The following is a 15229-nucleotide window of genomic DNA, read 5'->3' as shown; positions in this document are numbered from 1 at the left end:
AGCACTTAGAGCAGATAGCTCTGGACCACTCTCGTGCCAAAAAACAACTTTTACACTTCATCAAATTTACCGAACACTCAGGGCAAGTGGCCCTGATTCTGAGGAAGAAAAAAAAAAACACAAGTGTGAAAACGTTCTTAGATGTGCAGTAGCACCCATTAGAAAGTTAGATTATTTAGTTAAACAAAGGTTTAGCTCTCTCTGCATGAGGAGAATTCCATTGAGTCAGAGGCACAGTAAAGCTGGTCCCTTATGATACCAAAGGAAGGTTTTGGCCTGTTTTTGCTGCATTTATGACTCTCAAAATGGCTGGGATGCATTTGTTTCACTGTTGGTCATTCCATTGCAATGTTGCACGTTATCCATGTGGTTATTACAAGCGAGTTTAACGGGCAAAGTGTGGCTTTGCTACAGCAGTCCTCATAGAACCAAGCCCTGCATTTAGCTAATTTAAAGTGATCCAGGATTACTAAATCTAAGCTAAAGCTCTACAATGGTATTAGGATATATACATATGTGTGTATGTGTATACATCATCTCAAGCCTGCAGACAGACCCATGTTTCTGTAAATGCTACCACAGTTTACATAACGCTTCCATATCTTTTTGCTCCCTGTTTAAAATGTTTTGCTGTCTAGTCACATTATTCTTGTGGAAAAAAATGAACAACCTTTTATGGTTTTATATTAATACACTGTGAAGAAAGTATTTAATCATTCAGTGAGTGATGGCCAACAGTTCTTTTGAAGTAGTATTTCAAACATCATAGTAAGATCTGCAAAATTCTGTACAATTTGTCAAGAAACAGCTTGGTATCAGAAACCAGGTACTGTCTGTAGGCGCCCATTGATGAATATGCACTGTAAAGCTTTCCTTTGAAACATAATGAAGTATTAATTGAGCAGACATGGAAATAATAAATAATAGCTGTTGTGTGTTTTCCAAAGGCTGTCCTCCATGGTTTAGAGAACAGTGAGGTCTATCTAGAGAAGCCACACTTTGTTCCTTCCTGCTGATGTTGCATTGTTGGGCTCTGGGATTGGGGCTCTTACTTTGAACCAGGCTTTAGTGTTTGGCTGTGAGGCTTTAGTAATTGGCTGTTGGGCTTTAGTGTTGCGCTGTTGGGGCTTTGTAATAGGCTGCTGGGCTTTAGTAATGAACTGTTGGGCTTTACTAATGGGCTTTTGGGCTTTAGTCATGGGGTGTTGGGTTGTTGGGCTGTGGGGCATTAGATTTGGGCTGTGGGGCTTTAGTGTTGGGTTTTAGTGGTAGGCTGTGGGGCTATAGGGTCGGGCTTTAAGGTCGGGGTTTAGTTTTGGGCTGTTGGAAATTAAGGTTGGGCTGTGGGGCTTTAGTGGTGGGCTGTGGGGCTTTAGTAATGGGCTGTGGGGCTTTAGTGGTGGGCTGTGGGGCTTTAGTAATGGGCTGTGGGGCTTTAGTAATGGGCTGTGGGGCTTTAGTGTTGGACTCTCGTGCTTTATTATTGGGCTGTCGGGTATTAGGGTTGGGTTTGGGATTTTTTTTTTTTTTTTAATGCTTCGTAGTGGGTAGCTCTCATTCTGCCTCTTGTTCCTCGCTCTGTGATGTTGCTTATGGTGTTTGATGGTGTCTCTCTTCTTCCCTTGTCATTTGTGTGTGTCTGTCTCCCTTGCCCTCTCCTCACCACCTCCTGCCATCATGTACGTGCCTTTCCATGGTTTGCTTTCCTGGTGTTGGGCCCCATCCACCTCACCCCGTCGTGCCCTTCCCCAGCCTTCCTCCTCCCCACTCACGCCCTTCTCCACACCCCCCGCCCCCTCACCCGCTAACGGACCCCCCTCCCCCAAGTTTGCCCGGGATCCCCTGTCCTACTGTTTGAAGGAGATCAATAAGACAGTCAAGCCACGAATCTCGTCCTTCCGGACCCTCCGCAGAACGGTGAGTGAGAATGGACGGAGCTCAGGAGCCTCTGTATGGCTTTTAGTAGCCTGAGTAATGGTCATGTGGAGCGAGTGGTCAGTCAAGTGCACATTTGAGCCTTGTTTGGATTCCCCCATCGTCCCATGATTGGGAGATGAGAACACTGTAAGGCCACTGAAGCAACTCGCCTGTCTACATATCTTTTGTGTGACTTTGCTCACGGACATACTGCCTGTCTTGTCTGTGTGTCTGTCTCTTTTTTTTTTTTTTTTTTTTTTTTTTTTTTTTTTTTTAGAAATATACCCTGGAGAGGATCACGGTAATAAACATCAGGGTGATGAGGTGTGGTGTGGTGTGGGGTGTTATATAATGTTCATCCTCTCTGTTGTTTGGTTTATTTATTTAAAAAAAAAAACACGGGCAAGTTACACAGATTTTCCACATGGCCACCTATGCATCATGCACATGATGCGGTTAATTATTATTAGTAGCTGGGTCGTTCCAGTCACTTGTGAAAACGTTGCCAAAAATGTTGCATAGGCGGCCATGAAGTGGGGCAGACACTGAAGCTTTTTCAGGCATATGGGTTTATTTATAGTGCATCATCATGGTCTGATTTCACAATGTTCAAAAAGTCCAACAGGAAATCACATTTGCTTTAAAAATTGTGATTAAAATCGGTATGATGGTGTACTGTAAAATGGCCACTCTTTCGGAAAGACTTTTTACAGCACTGTTGGTTTGACAGTTTCTTGACTAAAACTGTTATATTAACTGGTGTAAGACAAAAGAAGTTGGTATTAAGGTTTTTTTTTGCATGTTGAACTTTGCCACCTTGGTTTAATTATCACCTAGACGATAGATATTGTTTATCTATTGGTGTGTTTGGTGAAATTTTGTTTTGGCACATCATGTATGAGAAGAACACACACTAAAGATAACATAAAACAAACACTCATTATATGGGGAAGTATGATTAAGGAAGCTGAATACAGTTGAGTACAAAGAGTTTGCATACCATTTAGAGAACATAAAGAAGAAACCAGCAAGCTATTTTAATAGTCACAGTTCAAAACATCAGTTCAAAAATTCACTTCTCCCTTATATGTATTTGATACTGATGTTCTCTAATTCTCTAACTTGTATGCCCATCCTTTACCTTTATATTTGCCCCAACTGTCCTGTTATAACTCTGCTTATACCACAGCACTGATAAATTCTCTAATCTGATTGGTCAGGTATTGATTAATTACAGCAGCTCTGACAATAGTTCTGACTGCAGGTTTCTATTTATGCGCTCGTTCTAATACATTATTGTTTCTATAGTAACAACTTTCAGAGGGAATTGTATGACAGAGGCTCCACGGAAACAAAAAAAATGTGTGTCAGAACGGTGGATATTGTAAAGATTTCTGTGAGGAGACATTTATTTTGATATTATGGAAGGAGTAAAGCAGTAACTTGAAGTTTTCGTTTATGGGAGAGTCTTTAAAACAGAACCTTTTTTGTAGTTTCCCGGTAACATACTGCATTTTTTTTTCTGTCTAATTATGTTTCTTTTATAATGTAAGCGATACCAGGAACTAACTTATTTCGTGGATGTTCAAGAATATTAAATGTAACTATAAACGGATGAAAAGTACCTTGTTTCCTTCTTGTATAAACATGCTCGTTTTAAACTGCTGTGGTATAAAAGGGACTCTTTGGAAAAATAATCAACTCTAAGTGCCATATCACAGCACCTTCTTGTTAATTATTTTTCTAAAACGGCATATCCCTTCTTTTTTATTCCTTATTTGATCAACTTTTGTCTAGTCTAATAGCTGCCTGATTTAATACACTCCACATTTTTAACTTTTTAAATTTTTGATTTTTAACTTTATGTAAATTAGAGGTATACTTTTGATGTTTTACGCCCTGAAACCTTGATGGATGCAAATGATTGCAACTCAACTGTATCAAAGAAGTATTTTTTACTCCAAATGTAGGTCCCGTAGTCCTTAACTCTTGTGAAGCTCATTACAGTTTGGCAAGCAAAATGGGGATATTTTAGAATAAATGCCAGAAGTTGCTAGGACAAAACAGGAAAAGGTAATTTACTCTCATCTAAACATTCACACCCAAGACAGATTGTATTTAAAGTTCTGGTTAAATCTGTGTTTTTGTAACTCCATATTGTCTTTTAAAAGCAGATGCATGTTGGTAAAAAGCGTAATGTAATTAAGACATTACTTATTAATGTTTATTACTGTTTATCCAGATAATAATTGATGGTGAGTTCCCTTGGTGGTAAACTGTTTTCTGCTTCTGCACTCTTAAATGGAGGGGTGAATTTGCTCATTAGGAGGTTTACTCTGCTGTCAGGTCTCATTTAAGCTTGTGTGATCGGTCAATGTGTGCGTGGGTGTGTGTTTGTGTGTCTGTATATATATGTGTGTGTGTATATATATATATGTGTGTGTGTGTGTGTGTTTGTGAGTGTAAGGTTTTTTTTTTTCTTTTGCTCTGTGCGAGTGACACTATCTCCTCTCGATCTCGTCAGCCGGCTGCCACAGAGGATTTCGGCCATCTTCCCCCGGAGCAGAGAAGGAAACGGCTGCAACAGAAGATCGATGACATCAGCAAGGAACTGCAGAAGGAACTAGACCAAAGGTGAGCAGTGTGGCACACAGTCTCCCTGGCAACCATTGCTATGACAACTTGCTGCAGCAAGTCGACCCCTCCCCTGCCAGGTTTATCAGGGTCTGGAGTGTGTTTACTAAGCTCAGAATCTCTTAAAGATTTAGTGGTGAAAAAGTCTGAAGTGAGATATCTCTCTGATCCGCTGTATCTCTCTCTTTGTGTTTTGTTTTATATTTCCTCGTCCCTGTTGATTTTTGTGCAGTGAGGCTCTGGGGAAGATGAAAGACGTTTATGAGAAAAATCCCCAGATGGGCGATCCTGCTAGTCTGGCACCGCAAATCACCCAGACAACCCACAACATCGAAAAGCTCAGAGGGGAACTTAACAAATACGAGGTGCTGAAAGATCTGATAACTTTATATGCCTACGCAAACACAAACACACACACACACACACTCACTCTCTTCATTGTTTTGTTTCTATATTGTAGTCATGGCTCGCAGGAGCCGGGGGACGTGGAGACGCTACTCTTCGTTACTCCACTCACTCTCTAAACAACAATGGTGGCCACAATGCGTACAGGTCAGTGTTATCACCCAGACAAGCTCCAGAGAACACACGCACTCAAGATAACCTTATCTTCAACCCTCATTTGATTTAGAACAAAGATGTATCAGTATGCAGAGGTTGGCTGGATTCCATGTAATGTGAAACCAACCCAAAAAAAAATAAACAGTGAATCACTACAATTAAAATAATTCCCAAAAAGTGTGAAAAAATACTCTCGGAAGTATGTTTATTATAAATACTAGGGTTTAAGTGGTCAGGATTGTGGATGGAAAATAAACCTTGTGTGTATACATTTAAATCATTGGTAATACAGTCATTATTTGATTGTTCAGGTCCTCATGATATCTTTTACCTTATTAACTTTAAAAAAAACGTCCAATAAAACAGCTGGATTCTAGCCCTGTAATAAGATTATTTAATCCACCTATACTTTTAATCCGTGACCTTTCATTTTTCTACATCTATACCTGAGCACAAACATGCTGGGAAAGAAGTTCCCCTCTGCCTTTGGTTCAGAATAGAAACAGCTTGAAGACGGACAGCATTAGGTCTAATTTACAGCCGTAAAAAACCCCTTTTTAAATATTAACCAGTGAAGTGGCTCGAGAGCAGCCAGTAACCTCCAGTCAATTGTGCTTCTACACCACTGACAGGAAACACATAACATAATGAATAAAAATAGGCTTGGTACTGGAAACCAATTAAACTGATGCTTCTCTACTCCTAGTATTTTTTCATTTGCACTTTTGAGATTATTATGTAAACATACTGTTATTGAGAAGAGGTAATTTTGGGGTGGCTCATGCTGCACCACTGCATGTAAGCACAATCCAGCGTAATTGAATAATGGGGGAAAGAAACATGACAGGATGCATGTTAGATTTGAGTAATATTGTAAATCTGTAATATGTATAAATATCATAAATAAATAATTCTAAAATAAATATTATAAAGAAAATTTGTCAGACATTCCCAACTTTTTACCCCCGCAGCCCATATGAGTGATCAGAAAACCTCCTGCAGCCCTCAACAGGACAAAACCGACCTGACTGTTTAAAATGCAGTTACAGGACTACACAAGCTACATTGCTTTTACACCTATTAGTCTGTTTGCTGCGTTCAAATTGGTGTGAAATTGATACTTTTGGTTCATTTTCTATTTACTTTTCACACTGCTTGTGCTTAAATGATCCAAAAACAAAAAAAAAACGTTGGCTGAGGGGTGTAAGAGTATGAAAACACTCTTTTTTTCATTGGTTAGAAATACTACAACAGAAAAAAGTAAACCCGTGCCAAGTGTTCATAGAAATGACAAAAATCCCCCAATCATGGGAACACAGGATAGGCACCGAATAAATAATTTTGTAATTATATAAATAACTAGTGGTTTGTGTATCGCATCTGGTGCTTATTTTCTCTTTGTGTTCCTTGGTACAAATCTCTAGAACACATGGCATTTCTGCGGAGCTACAGCTCTGTCCTGTGGCTCAGTTTGCTCCTCATGGCTCAGTTTAGCATCTACAGAAAAATAATGCAACCCAAAATACCCTGCATGTTTTTTCTTCAGTTCATGCAGTCGGGTCGATTCAGAGTCAAATCTCTTTCTCACTGCAAATGAACCGTGCTGGAGTCCACTTGGAAGTAGAAAGCGAACATTTCACCCAGATACCGGTTGTTCTGGTTCGCACCATATTGTCATTGCTGTGTTCTCACCTGCCTAAAGAACTACACCAAGGGGGAAAACACACTGCAGTATCACTGATTGAAAACAAATTGTCTAGAACATTTAAGGTACAAAATCTATAATTTCTAGAATTGTAGTATGGCAGGTAATCCCCAGTTATTAGTTTCATACACTGATGATTTCCACTATGCTGAGCAGCACCTCATTTGTGCAGCTGCTTGCCTTTTTATCAGTGCCTTTCATTCACACACTTAACTCAAATCTCTCCTGACAGTCCTGATGGTGCTCATTCGGATGAGAGCACCCCCGACCCCTCTCAGGCCATCTACGCTGAGTTTGATGATGACTTTGAGGAGGAGGAGCTCTCCACTCCCATCGGCCAATGCACAGCTCTGTACAACTTCCCAGGTACAAATAAAATGGTGTTTAACATCACTATAGGAGAGTAACATAAATATTCTTAGCATTCACATGTGTGTGTGTGTGTGTGTGTGTGTGTGTGTATATATATATATGTATATATATATATATATATATATAATCTCCAGGGAATAACTGTAGTAGAGGTGGTAAAAATTGCAGTGTAGTACATAGTTTCCAGAGAAACCGATGTTTTAGACAACAGCAGTGCAAGCAACGTGGTTGTGAAACTGGGTTGGGGTTAGGGTTAGAGTTCAAAACCAGATGACACCAACTCCATCCTGCATTTAGCTTCAGATGTTAATTTTTTTGTCCGAATAACTAATGTCTAAAAAGTTGTTTACAGGACAAAATCAGCAATAAAAGTAAACATTTATTAATTCTAATAAGTTTGTTGTTGCATTTCTACAAAAAGAGCTTTAATGCAGCGTACATTTTTTTTGAGTAAATTATAGCTTAGCTAATCTCATTTTTAAAAGTAGCTTCCCCATTATTGAATATTATTTTACTGTTTTTGGTGCATATAACGATAGCTTGTACATTTTTGGTCATTCTTCTATTTAGGCTCTAGTGAGGGCACGATCTCCATGCAGGAGGGTGAGGTGTTGGCTGTGGTGGAGGAGGACAAAGGTGACGGATGGACACGAGTGAGGCGGAGCAATGGAGACGAAGGCTACATCCCCACCTCTTATGCCAACATCACACTCAACAAGTGACCCAGGCATTGCCTTCCCTGACATGAGGAGCAACACCCCATCATCACGGCATATCATTTGGCACAGAATACCGGAGAGAGAGAGAGAGAGAGAGAGAGATAGAAACATGCTATGCATCTGACAGATTCCCGTCAGGTCAGCCAGAAAGAGCATGAGAACGTTGTTAGCATTTTATGTTTTCCCCCCTCCTTGTTCTCCTCCTCCTTCTCCTCGTCTAGACGCCTGAGCTGCAGTGAGCGTGTATATGCTTGAGATGCTGTTCGGGTCTTGCTCGGCCTGTGAGACATCAGCCGTCTGCCATCATCAAACAAAGACAAACCACAGGGGAAGATGTTTGAGTGCTGTAGCTGAAGAGGACGTAAGCATACAACACACATTTTGTCAAGTGTGTATGTGGAGAGAATGGAAAGAGAATCAAATGTAGTCTGGTGCTACCAAGAAGAGGAAACTAATTAACCATAACAATTGCTTCTCTATGTCCTGATCGGAAGCCTGTTATTCCTTGGCCTTCATGTTTAAACTTTCCTTTTAATGGACAGTGCACAGACCAACGTCCACCAATCCTTTGCAAATGCTTGCCTGTATGTGCATTTATAATGGAACGAATGTGTGTATGTATGTTGGAGAGAGTGAGCAGTATGAACCAGTTAATACGGTTTAACCTTTCTGTTTTAGAAATATATGAAAATATATATTTTTTCCTAAAATTGAAACGCTACACACTCCACAGTACAAAACTTTTAAGACAATCACCATAGAAAGCTATACGTAGAATTTAATGACTGCTTTTTACAAACCCTGGCTGCATATTACACAAATTCGATAATGTTTGAAAGATCATAATTTATTGTTTGTGTGGCCACATTTGCACAAGTTGTAACTCTACATACACAGACAGACACACACACACACACACACAAACACACACACACTGCAAAATCACATGAACACAGTTTATCAACAGCTAATGTGTAAATAAAGAAAACTATAAAAAGATATGCCACATTTAAGACTTCCATATTTCTATATGTATAAGAAATAATATATTTTAGATATCACAGCACCACCTTTGTCTTAATAGCTTTTTATGCTTAAGGAATAAAGATTGTGTAGTCCCAGCTCATTCCTGTATGCAGTAGTTAAAGGTGAACAAAATGCGACGTCCGGGGGCCTTACAAATCTCATGCACATTTTCCAAAGTTACGTTGTCGTGTCTTCTGGAATGTTTTGTCTCTGTTTCTCTAGGAGGGGAAAAGCTTCATCCTGTAGTTTCCTTTATGAGTTGCCCATTACATGCCTACTGCTGGTCATGTGACTGGTCACATGGTGTGTTGCGGCACCATTCTCTTTGGAAAAGAGGAGTTTTTCCAGGACATCGACAGCCATGTATCAGCCGTTGATTCTTGTCTTTTGTCACTCCTTGTGTGTGAAACTTCATGAGGTAGTCTTTACATTCTTTACTACTGTTAATTGGAACACTCACTTATGACACATATGGCAGAAAAAATATCTTTTTAGGTTCAGAATTACTCTGAAACATTTTTTGTAGGTGTCCATGGGCCCAGAATTGTCTTTACTACAGGGATCTTGTGTAGGTGTCAAAAAGTATGCAAATATGTGATATTTGCACACTCATTTCCATATTTTCAAAAAGTATAGATGTTTTTTGTTGTCAAAGTAAGAGCCAAGACACTAAATCTAGTCTGTTGTCCTTAGACATAAAGACCTTATTTTCGTATTGACAACATCTCCTATTTCATGATGGATAGCTAAAAAAATTATTACGAAATGATGATATAGAACAACTGGAATGTTTACTAATTATTCTTGGAAAAAAAGATTGGGATAGACTGTTTACAAGGAGAAAAAACACAATTAACAGCATTAATTAAAATATAACATAATTATTACACTGTACCAAAATAACAAGTCTAGCAAGATAGGCATATCTCAGGCTGTGAGCTCTGCTGATTTTATGAGTGATACTTGATGAGGAAGAAGAGTGCAATGTCAGATCAGCTGGTCCCTGTGGCTCATATACTCCCTCTGCTGGTGAGGAAGGGATCTGTGGCTTCTGTAGCCTCTTTCATACAGAGACCAGTGACTCAGTGGAATTGCTGGAATTCTTAGTTTGTGAGGAGGCAAAATTACTGAGAAATGCAAATGCCTATCACCCATGTGCTTACGAAACAACATGCCAAACCTATTAGAGGCCCAGTGTTTCTCAGTGCTGATCCTGGAGCACCACCATCCTGCACGTCAACAATGCAACTTGCATGATTCAACTCCTCAGCTAATAAACTAGGTTAAACTGTGTGTTAGAACAACTCCTCAGCTAACGAACTACGTTAAACTGTGCGTTAAAGGAGGGAATAAACAAAATATGCAGAGTGGGGGTACTCCAGGACAAGGACTGAGAAACACTGGTGTTAACAGAAAAATCCTGAGAGTTTACAAAAAAATTAAAATGTATCCCACAGGTGGCAGTGTTGCTCCACATCTCATTTTAAGAATAACGCATTAAATGGGCTGAGATCTTCCTGAAGAACTTGACATGCATGCACAATGCCATAAAACCTGAGGCTGTTTCAGGTAAATCAGGAAATAAATCCACTGAAGGCAAAACTAATGGAGATATTACTAGAAACCTGGTTTCCATTCCAAGTAAGCTGAACAGTATAGACCTCCCTAAATAGACACGTTCTATCTGCATGGTGGCACAGCAGGTAGCGTTGCTGCCTCACAGTTCCACCATCCAGGATTTCATCCTGTCCAGAGGTCCACATCTCGTCCATGTGGGTTTCCTCCCATCTCCCAAAAACATGCCAGTAGGTAAACAGTCTAATCTAAACTGCCCCTAGGTGTTCCACCCAGGGTGCATTCCAGCTTGGCTCCCAGGGTTCCCAGGATCAACCACCACTCTGCCCAGGATAAAGCGGTTACTGAATGAAGATGAATGAATGAATGTTTAACATAAAACCATTGCAGGAACAAACCTCTTCTCCAAAGTTTATACCAATGTTGAAAGGTGTTTCTAAACATGTGTATTTCCAACCTTTTATAATAAACATCAACAGTAAATAAAAAAAATGGTTAAAAAGGGAAAGAAATGCTCAAAATGAGAAGATCCACTGTTGCTGATGGTTAAGTATTTAAATATTTGATTACTTTCAAGCCACCAGAAAATGTGTTTTAAGTTCATATTTTAAGTTCTGTCAAAAAAAACAAAAAAAAAAAACAACCTAAACTCCAGTATTCATGATATTTTGGTTAAAAAGCATATGATTATTGACTCGAGGAGGGGCAAAAATACTCTATAATTTGATGGTCCTGTGCTGCTGTGAGTCACTGTGACAATCTTGTAACAGAAGCTCACAGTCAGAGCTGTATCGGTGGTATCAGGTCAGAAATGGTGGAAAATCCGTATGTGTATGTCATCACACCCCAACTTTAGTCACGAAAGAAGTCAAACTCCATAGTAACAGGTGAGAAACAGCTTGAAGATGGCCCATTGGGGCAAAAATCACACTGCTCCATGCTCGCTCTATAAACATTTTCATTGGAGGAGGAGCAGCAGACAGCACAGTTAATGACAGAGTCGGGCCAGTTTGGGCTAGTTTAAAATACTTTGCTGCCAGCCATATCTTGTTTTATAGCAAAAAATCAGAAATAAAAACTAATAAATTTCAGCTAAAAGGCAAAGTTCAAGTGCAGACATTGTGTCTGTGATGCACAGAACCATTTCTATTGTCAGATCTATTGCAAAGATTGGAAGAGGGAAAGGGAGGTTATGGAGTGTATAATGTCTGTTCATCAGAGGTACATGTTGTTTCCCATGCAGAGGCTGAGAAAAAGAAGAAAAATGTCTCCTTTTTCCAGTGGCTTACTTTTTTGGCCAAGCTTAAGTTTGCTAGATAGTATCGTGTGGTCGCCTCTTGACTGAATTTTCTTTGATGCTACACATTTTTAATGTTGTCCTTCCCCACCAAAATCTAAACCCAACACCCGAAGCATATACGCGTTTATTTGTAGTTGCCTAGTTGCCTAGTTGAATGTTCAGCATTTTCCCCTGGGGCTGTGTAATTAGTATGCCCTGTCACAGCTTAGCGCAGCACCTTAAAGGTCAGTTCTACCAAAATACTTAGCCTGCATGAAACTGATAGGCTTTTGCTGGCGGTGATGAAGGTTTCAGGGAAACAAGCTACTTTAAGATAAGCTGCTCCTACCCTGGAGTATTTCTTTCTGCAGTAAATACTCCAAATGGAAGTTCAGGGCATAAAAAATGGGGAATGCACAATCTTGTAATAATGAAAGACCTCTTTGTAGTTGTTTTATATCTTGAAAATGTAACTTTCACTTGCAACTTTAAATCACACAGTTATGACTTTGTCTCTCAAAATTGGGACTTTATTGCATGCTGTTGCAACTTTATATATAGAATCGCCCTTTCCGACTTCACATCACATCTGTTCCAGCAGCAATAAAATCACATGATATACATCTTATGACGATGAAAAGGATTAACAATAGAGTGAGGATTTTGCATGAACTATTAAAAAGCTTGTATTGGCTCACACCATCTCCTGGTGGAGAATACTAAATCTTTTTCTAGCAGCTTGTGGATAACATATTTCTGCTTAGACTTTTTCCTTAGAACGAAACTTTTCATATTTAATATCCAGTGGTGAGCGAAGTTCATTTTTATGTATGTTCATTTTCATATAAATTATTTGTGTGTTATGAGAAATTGCTCAGCTGCTGGAAACAAAGCTGCCATTATTACAAGTTAGTTTTCCATTTAGAACAGTTTTCACTGTTTCAACTCATTTAATATTAACATGTATACATTATTTATGGCTAGAAGCCCATTCTAAGCAATTCTGTCATGTATCACTCATCATGCACTGATCTGTCATGGTTTCAAATAGTGATTTTTTTTTTTTTTAAATATTTTTTTTTGGTGTGCAATAAATAGACATGTTACTAAAGTAGCTAAAATGCCTACATTTTGCAGGGCATCTTCTCTAAACACTGCCATCAGTAACCTGTTGTAGCTAGTGAGCTTTCCTCTGGCACTTATTCACAATCAACACATAGACAGGCAGTATCTTTCAGCCAGTTCACTGAGTCTCATGGTCAGTCCTTAATGTTTGCCAGTTGTGTAAACTATATAGCTAAATCAATACTCACACAATAGTTTGTTTACTCTGTACAGTCAAGTACAGTTCAGTTTTGATTGCGTATCTCAGAATTCATAATCAAAAGCATTTGGGTGAAAAAATACTTTTTTCAAATTGTAATTTGTTACTGTTTAAGTAATAAGTATTATTTTGGGGTATTATACTTGAGAACTATTGGAATTTAATACATGTACTCTTTTTTTTTTTTTAATTTATTTAGACTTTCAAAATACTCATTACAGATCTCTAAGGTCTCCTCTTCTCTCATTGAGCCAATAACTGTACACTATACATTAATCAAATTGGCTCAGTTTAACATCCAGTCATTTTAGTTTAGCATCCAATCATTTTAGTTTAGCATCCAATCAAGTTCATCAAGGCAGAAAAAAAAAACCATCTAGAATAGTGACGATTCATCATCTGCTGTGACCTTCTCATGCTACACAATGTAGTTAGTGCTATAGCTGTCTGTGTGTGTCAGAAGATAAATAAGCCACAGGACTGCAGTGTGGAACTTGAGGATGAGCGCCCCTGGCCCTGCTTCAATAAAACATTTCAATATGCTGAAGTAAGCAAAGACTCACATAAAATGAGGCGTCACTTTTGCCTCCCTAGAAGGAATGAACTTCATCTAATTTAAAAAAGCATGTTACGGTAAGTTTTACTAATTTGCTAACATTAATTGGACTTATTAACTAAGTTAGCAGGTTTTCTTTGCTAATGCCAGATTAGACTGGTAAATGGTAAATGTTGGTTATTTAGATGATTGTTCACTTCTGATTAATTTGTTTACAAACGTATAGAGATTGAATGATGTTTTGTGGCAAGCTGTGTTGTTGCTTATAACAGTTTAGATGGGTAATCAAAGTTAGCTTTCACATGAAAACAGCATTATTTAAATTCCATTAAGCTTCAGAATTGTGAAGGTTACAATCTGAACTTCAATGTGCCATTTTCAGTAAGAAAATACAGTTTTGAATATGATGACACAATGAGTTTTTGGAGCAAGGTATAGTCCGTGGACTGAAAAATTAAAATTAACCCTGTCTTTAAGAGTGCTTTCATATATGCAGTGTTGAGTCTGTTTGAATGGAGCATTTTTCCTCTCAGTGTGGTTCTTTAAGCCAGTGAGAACACAGCACATCAACAGTGAGGTGGTCTCAGTCTGCTTCCAAGTGAACTCTAGCACGGTTTGATTGCAATCAGAAAGTGATGTGACTCTCAATTGCCCCGACTGCAGGAAGTCAACCAAACATGGCATGTGTTTGGGGTTGCAGCTTTTATTTTTGCCAAAACACAGAGCTGTAGCTAATCATTTACTTTGCACTATCTCCATGTCCTCCGTGCTTGGGTGATTTTTCTGATTTCTATACATACTTGGAAAAGGTTTGTTTACCATTTTCTATCATGTTTTATTTCTGACTAATGAATGAATTATTTTTACGATGAAGTTTTCAGCACTGCACATCCGTCAGCCAGTGTTTATTGCTTTTTGGTTTGTTTTATTATGTGCAGTGTGAACCGAAACCAAATCAAATAGCAAACAAACCAAAAGTATCAGTTTCACTCTGATTCTGATTCAAGACTAATATGTATTAAATTGCTCTTAATGTTATTAAAGAGGCAATTAGTTGTGAGTAAATGAGATAATCTCTATGGCTATGAGGGGAAACAAATGGCCATGTCAGTTGAATTTCCTCTGTGAAAGTGGCAGTTCTTGGCCACATATGCTGATGAATTGTACAGACTCACTAGTGAAGTCAAGGTTGTGAGACTAAAGCCAAGCTTACAATGTACATTTTTGGTGTTGCTCTCACAGACAAAAATCGCACATTGTTAAAGAATTCTTTGGTCATCAGTTGAGATCGATGTTCTTAGAATGCATAACGTGATGTCCTTACCACAGCCGATTTAGTCCCATTGTGATTAAAGACAGTTAACAACTGTCAGAAATGATTTTTTTTTTATTATTAAAGTCTGGTGTGTGGCTGCTGCTACAATGCTCATGTAAAAGCCACCAATAGAAGGATGGCACAGGATTGCACAATCCTGGCTCATGCTGATTGATGATGTAAGTGAAACATAGTACTTTTCTTTAATCACAGCTCTGTCATTAGAGAATCTATATTGTGTAATCT

At 38.8% G+C, this 15229-nt stretch overlaps 1 protein-coding gene across 5 annotated transcripts in view; it reads left to right on the top strand.

The window, feature by feature from the left end:
- The window catches only part of trip10a (thyroid hormone receptor interactor 10a), a 32549-nt gene extending 23642 nt beyond the window's left edge, over window positions 1–8907 (top strand). For 2 of the 5 annotated variants that reach the window (XM_053228323.1, XM_053228322.1), the window contains exons 10-15: window positions 1753–1917; window positions 4442–4551; window positions 4784–4916; window positions 5012–5103; window positions 7050–7183; window positions 7760–8907. In XM_053228323.1, the coding sequence (XP_053084298.1) occupies window positions 1753–1917; window positions 4442–4551; window positions 4784–4916; window positions 5012–5103; window positions 7050–7183; window positions 7760–7911 (786 nt within the window). In that variant the 3' untranslated portion in view covers window positions 7912–8907. Of the gene's footprint in view, window positions 1–1752; window positions 1918–2194; window positions 2219–4441; window positions 4552–4783; window positions 4917–5011; window positions 5104–7049; window positions 7184–7759 lie in introns of all 5 variants that reach the window. The other 3 variants (XM_053228326.1, XM_053228325.1, XM_053228324.1) reach the window with 2 other exon arrangements.
- The last annotated feature ends 6322 nt before the right edge of the window (window positions 8908–15229 follow it).

This window comes from Pangasianodon hypophthalmus, chromosome 23 (assembly GCF_027358585.1).
Source record: "Pangasianodon hypophthalmus isolate fPanHyp1 chromosome 23, fPanHyp1.pri, whole genome shotgun sequence".
NCBI lineage: Eukaryota > Metazoa > Chordata > Actinopteri > Siluriformes > Pangasiidae > Pangasianodon > Pangasianodon hypophthalmus.
Note: the sequence above shows the minus strand (reverse complement) of the source record. Positions and strands in the feature narration are given on the sequence as shown.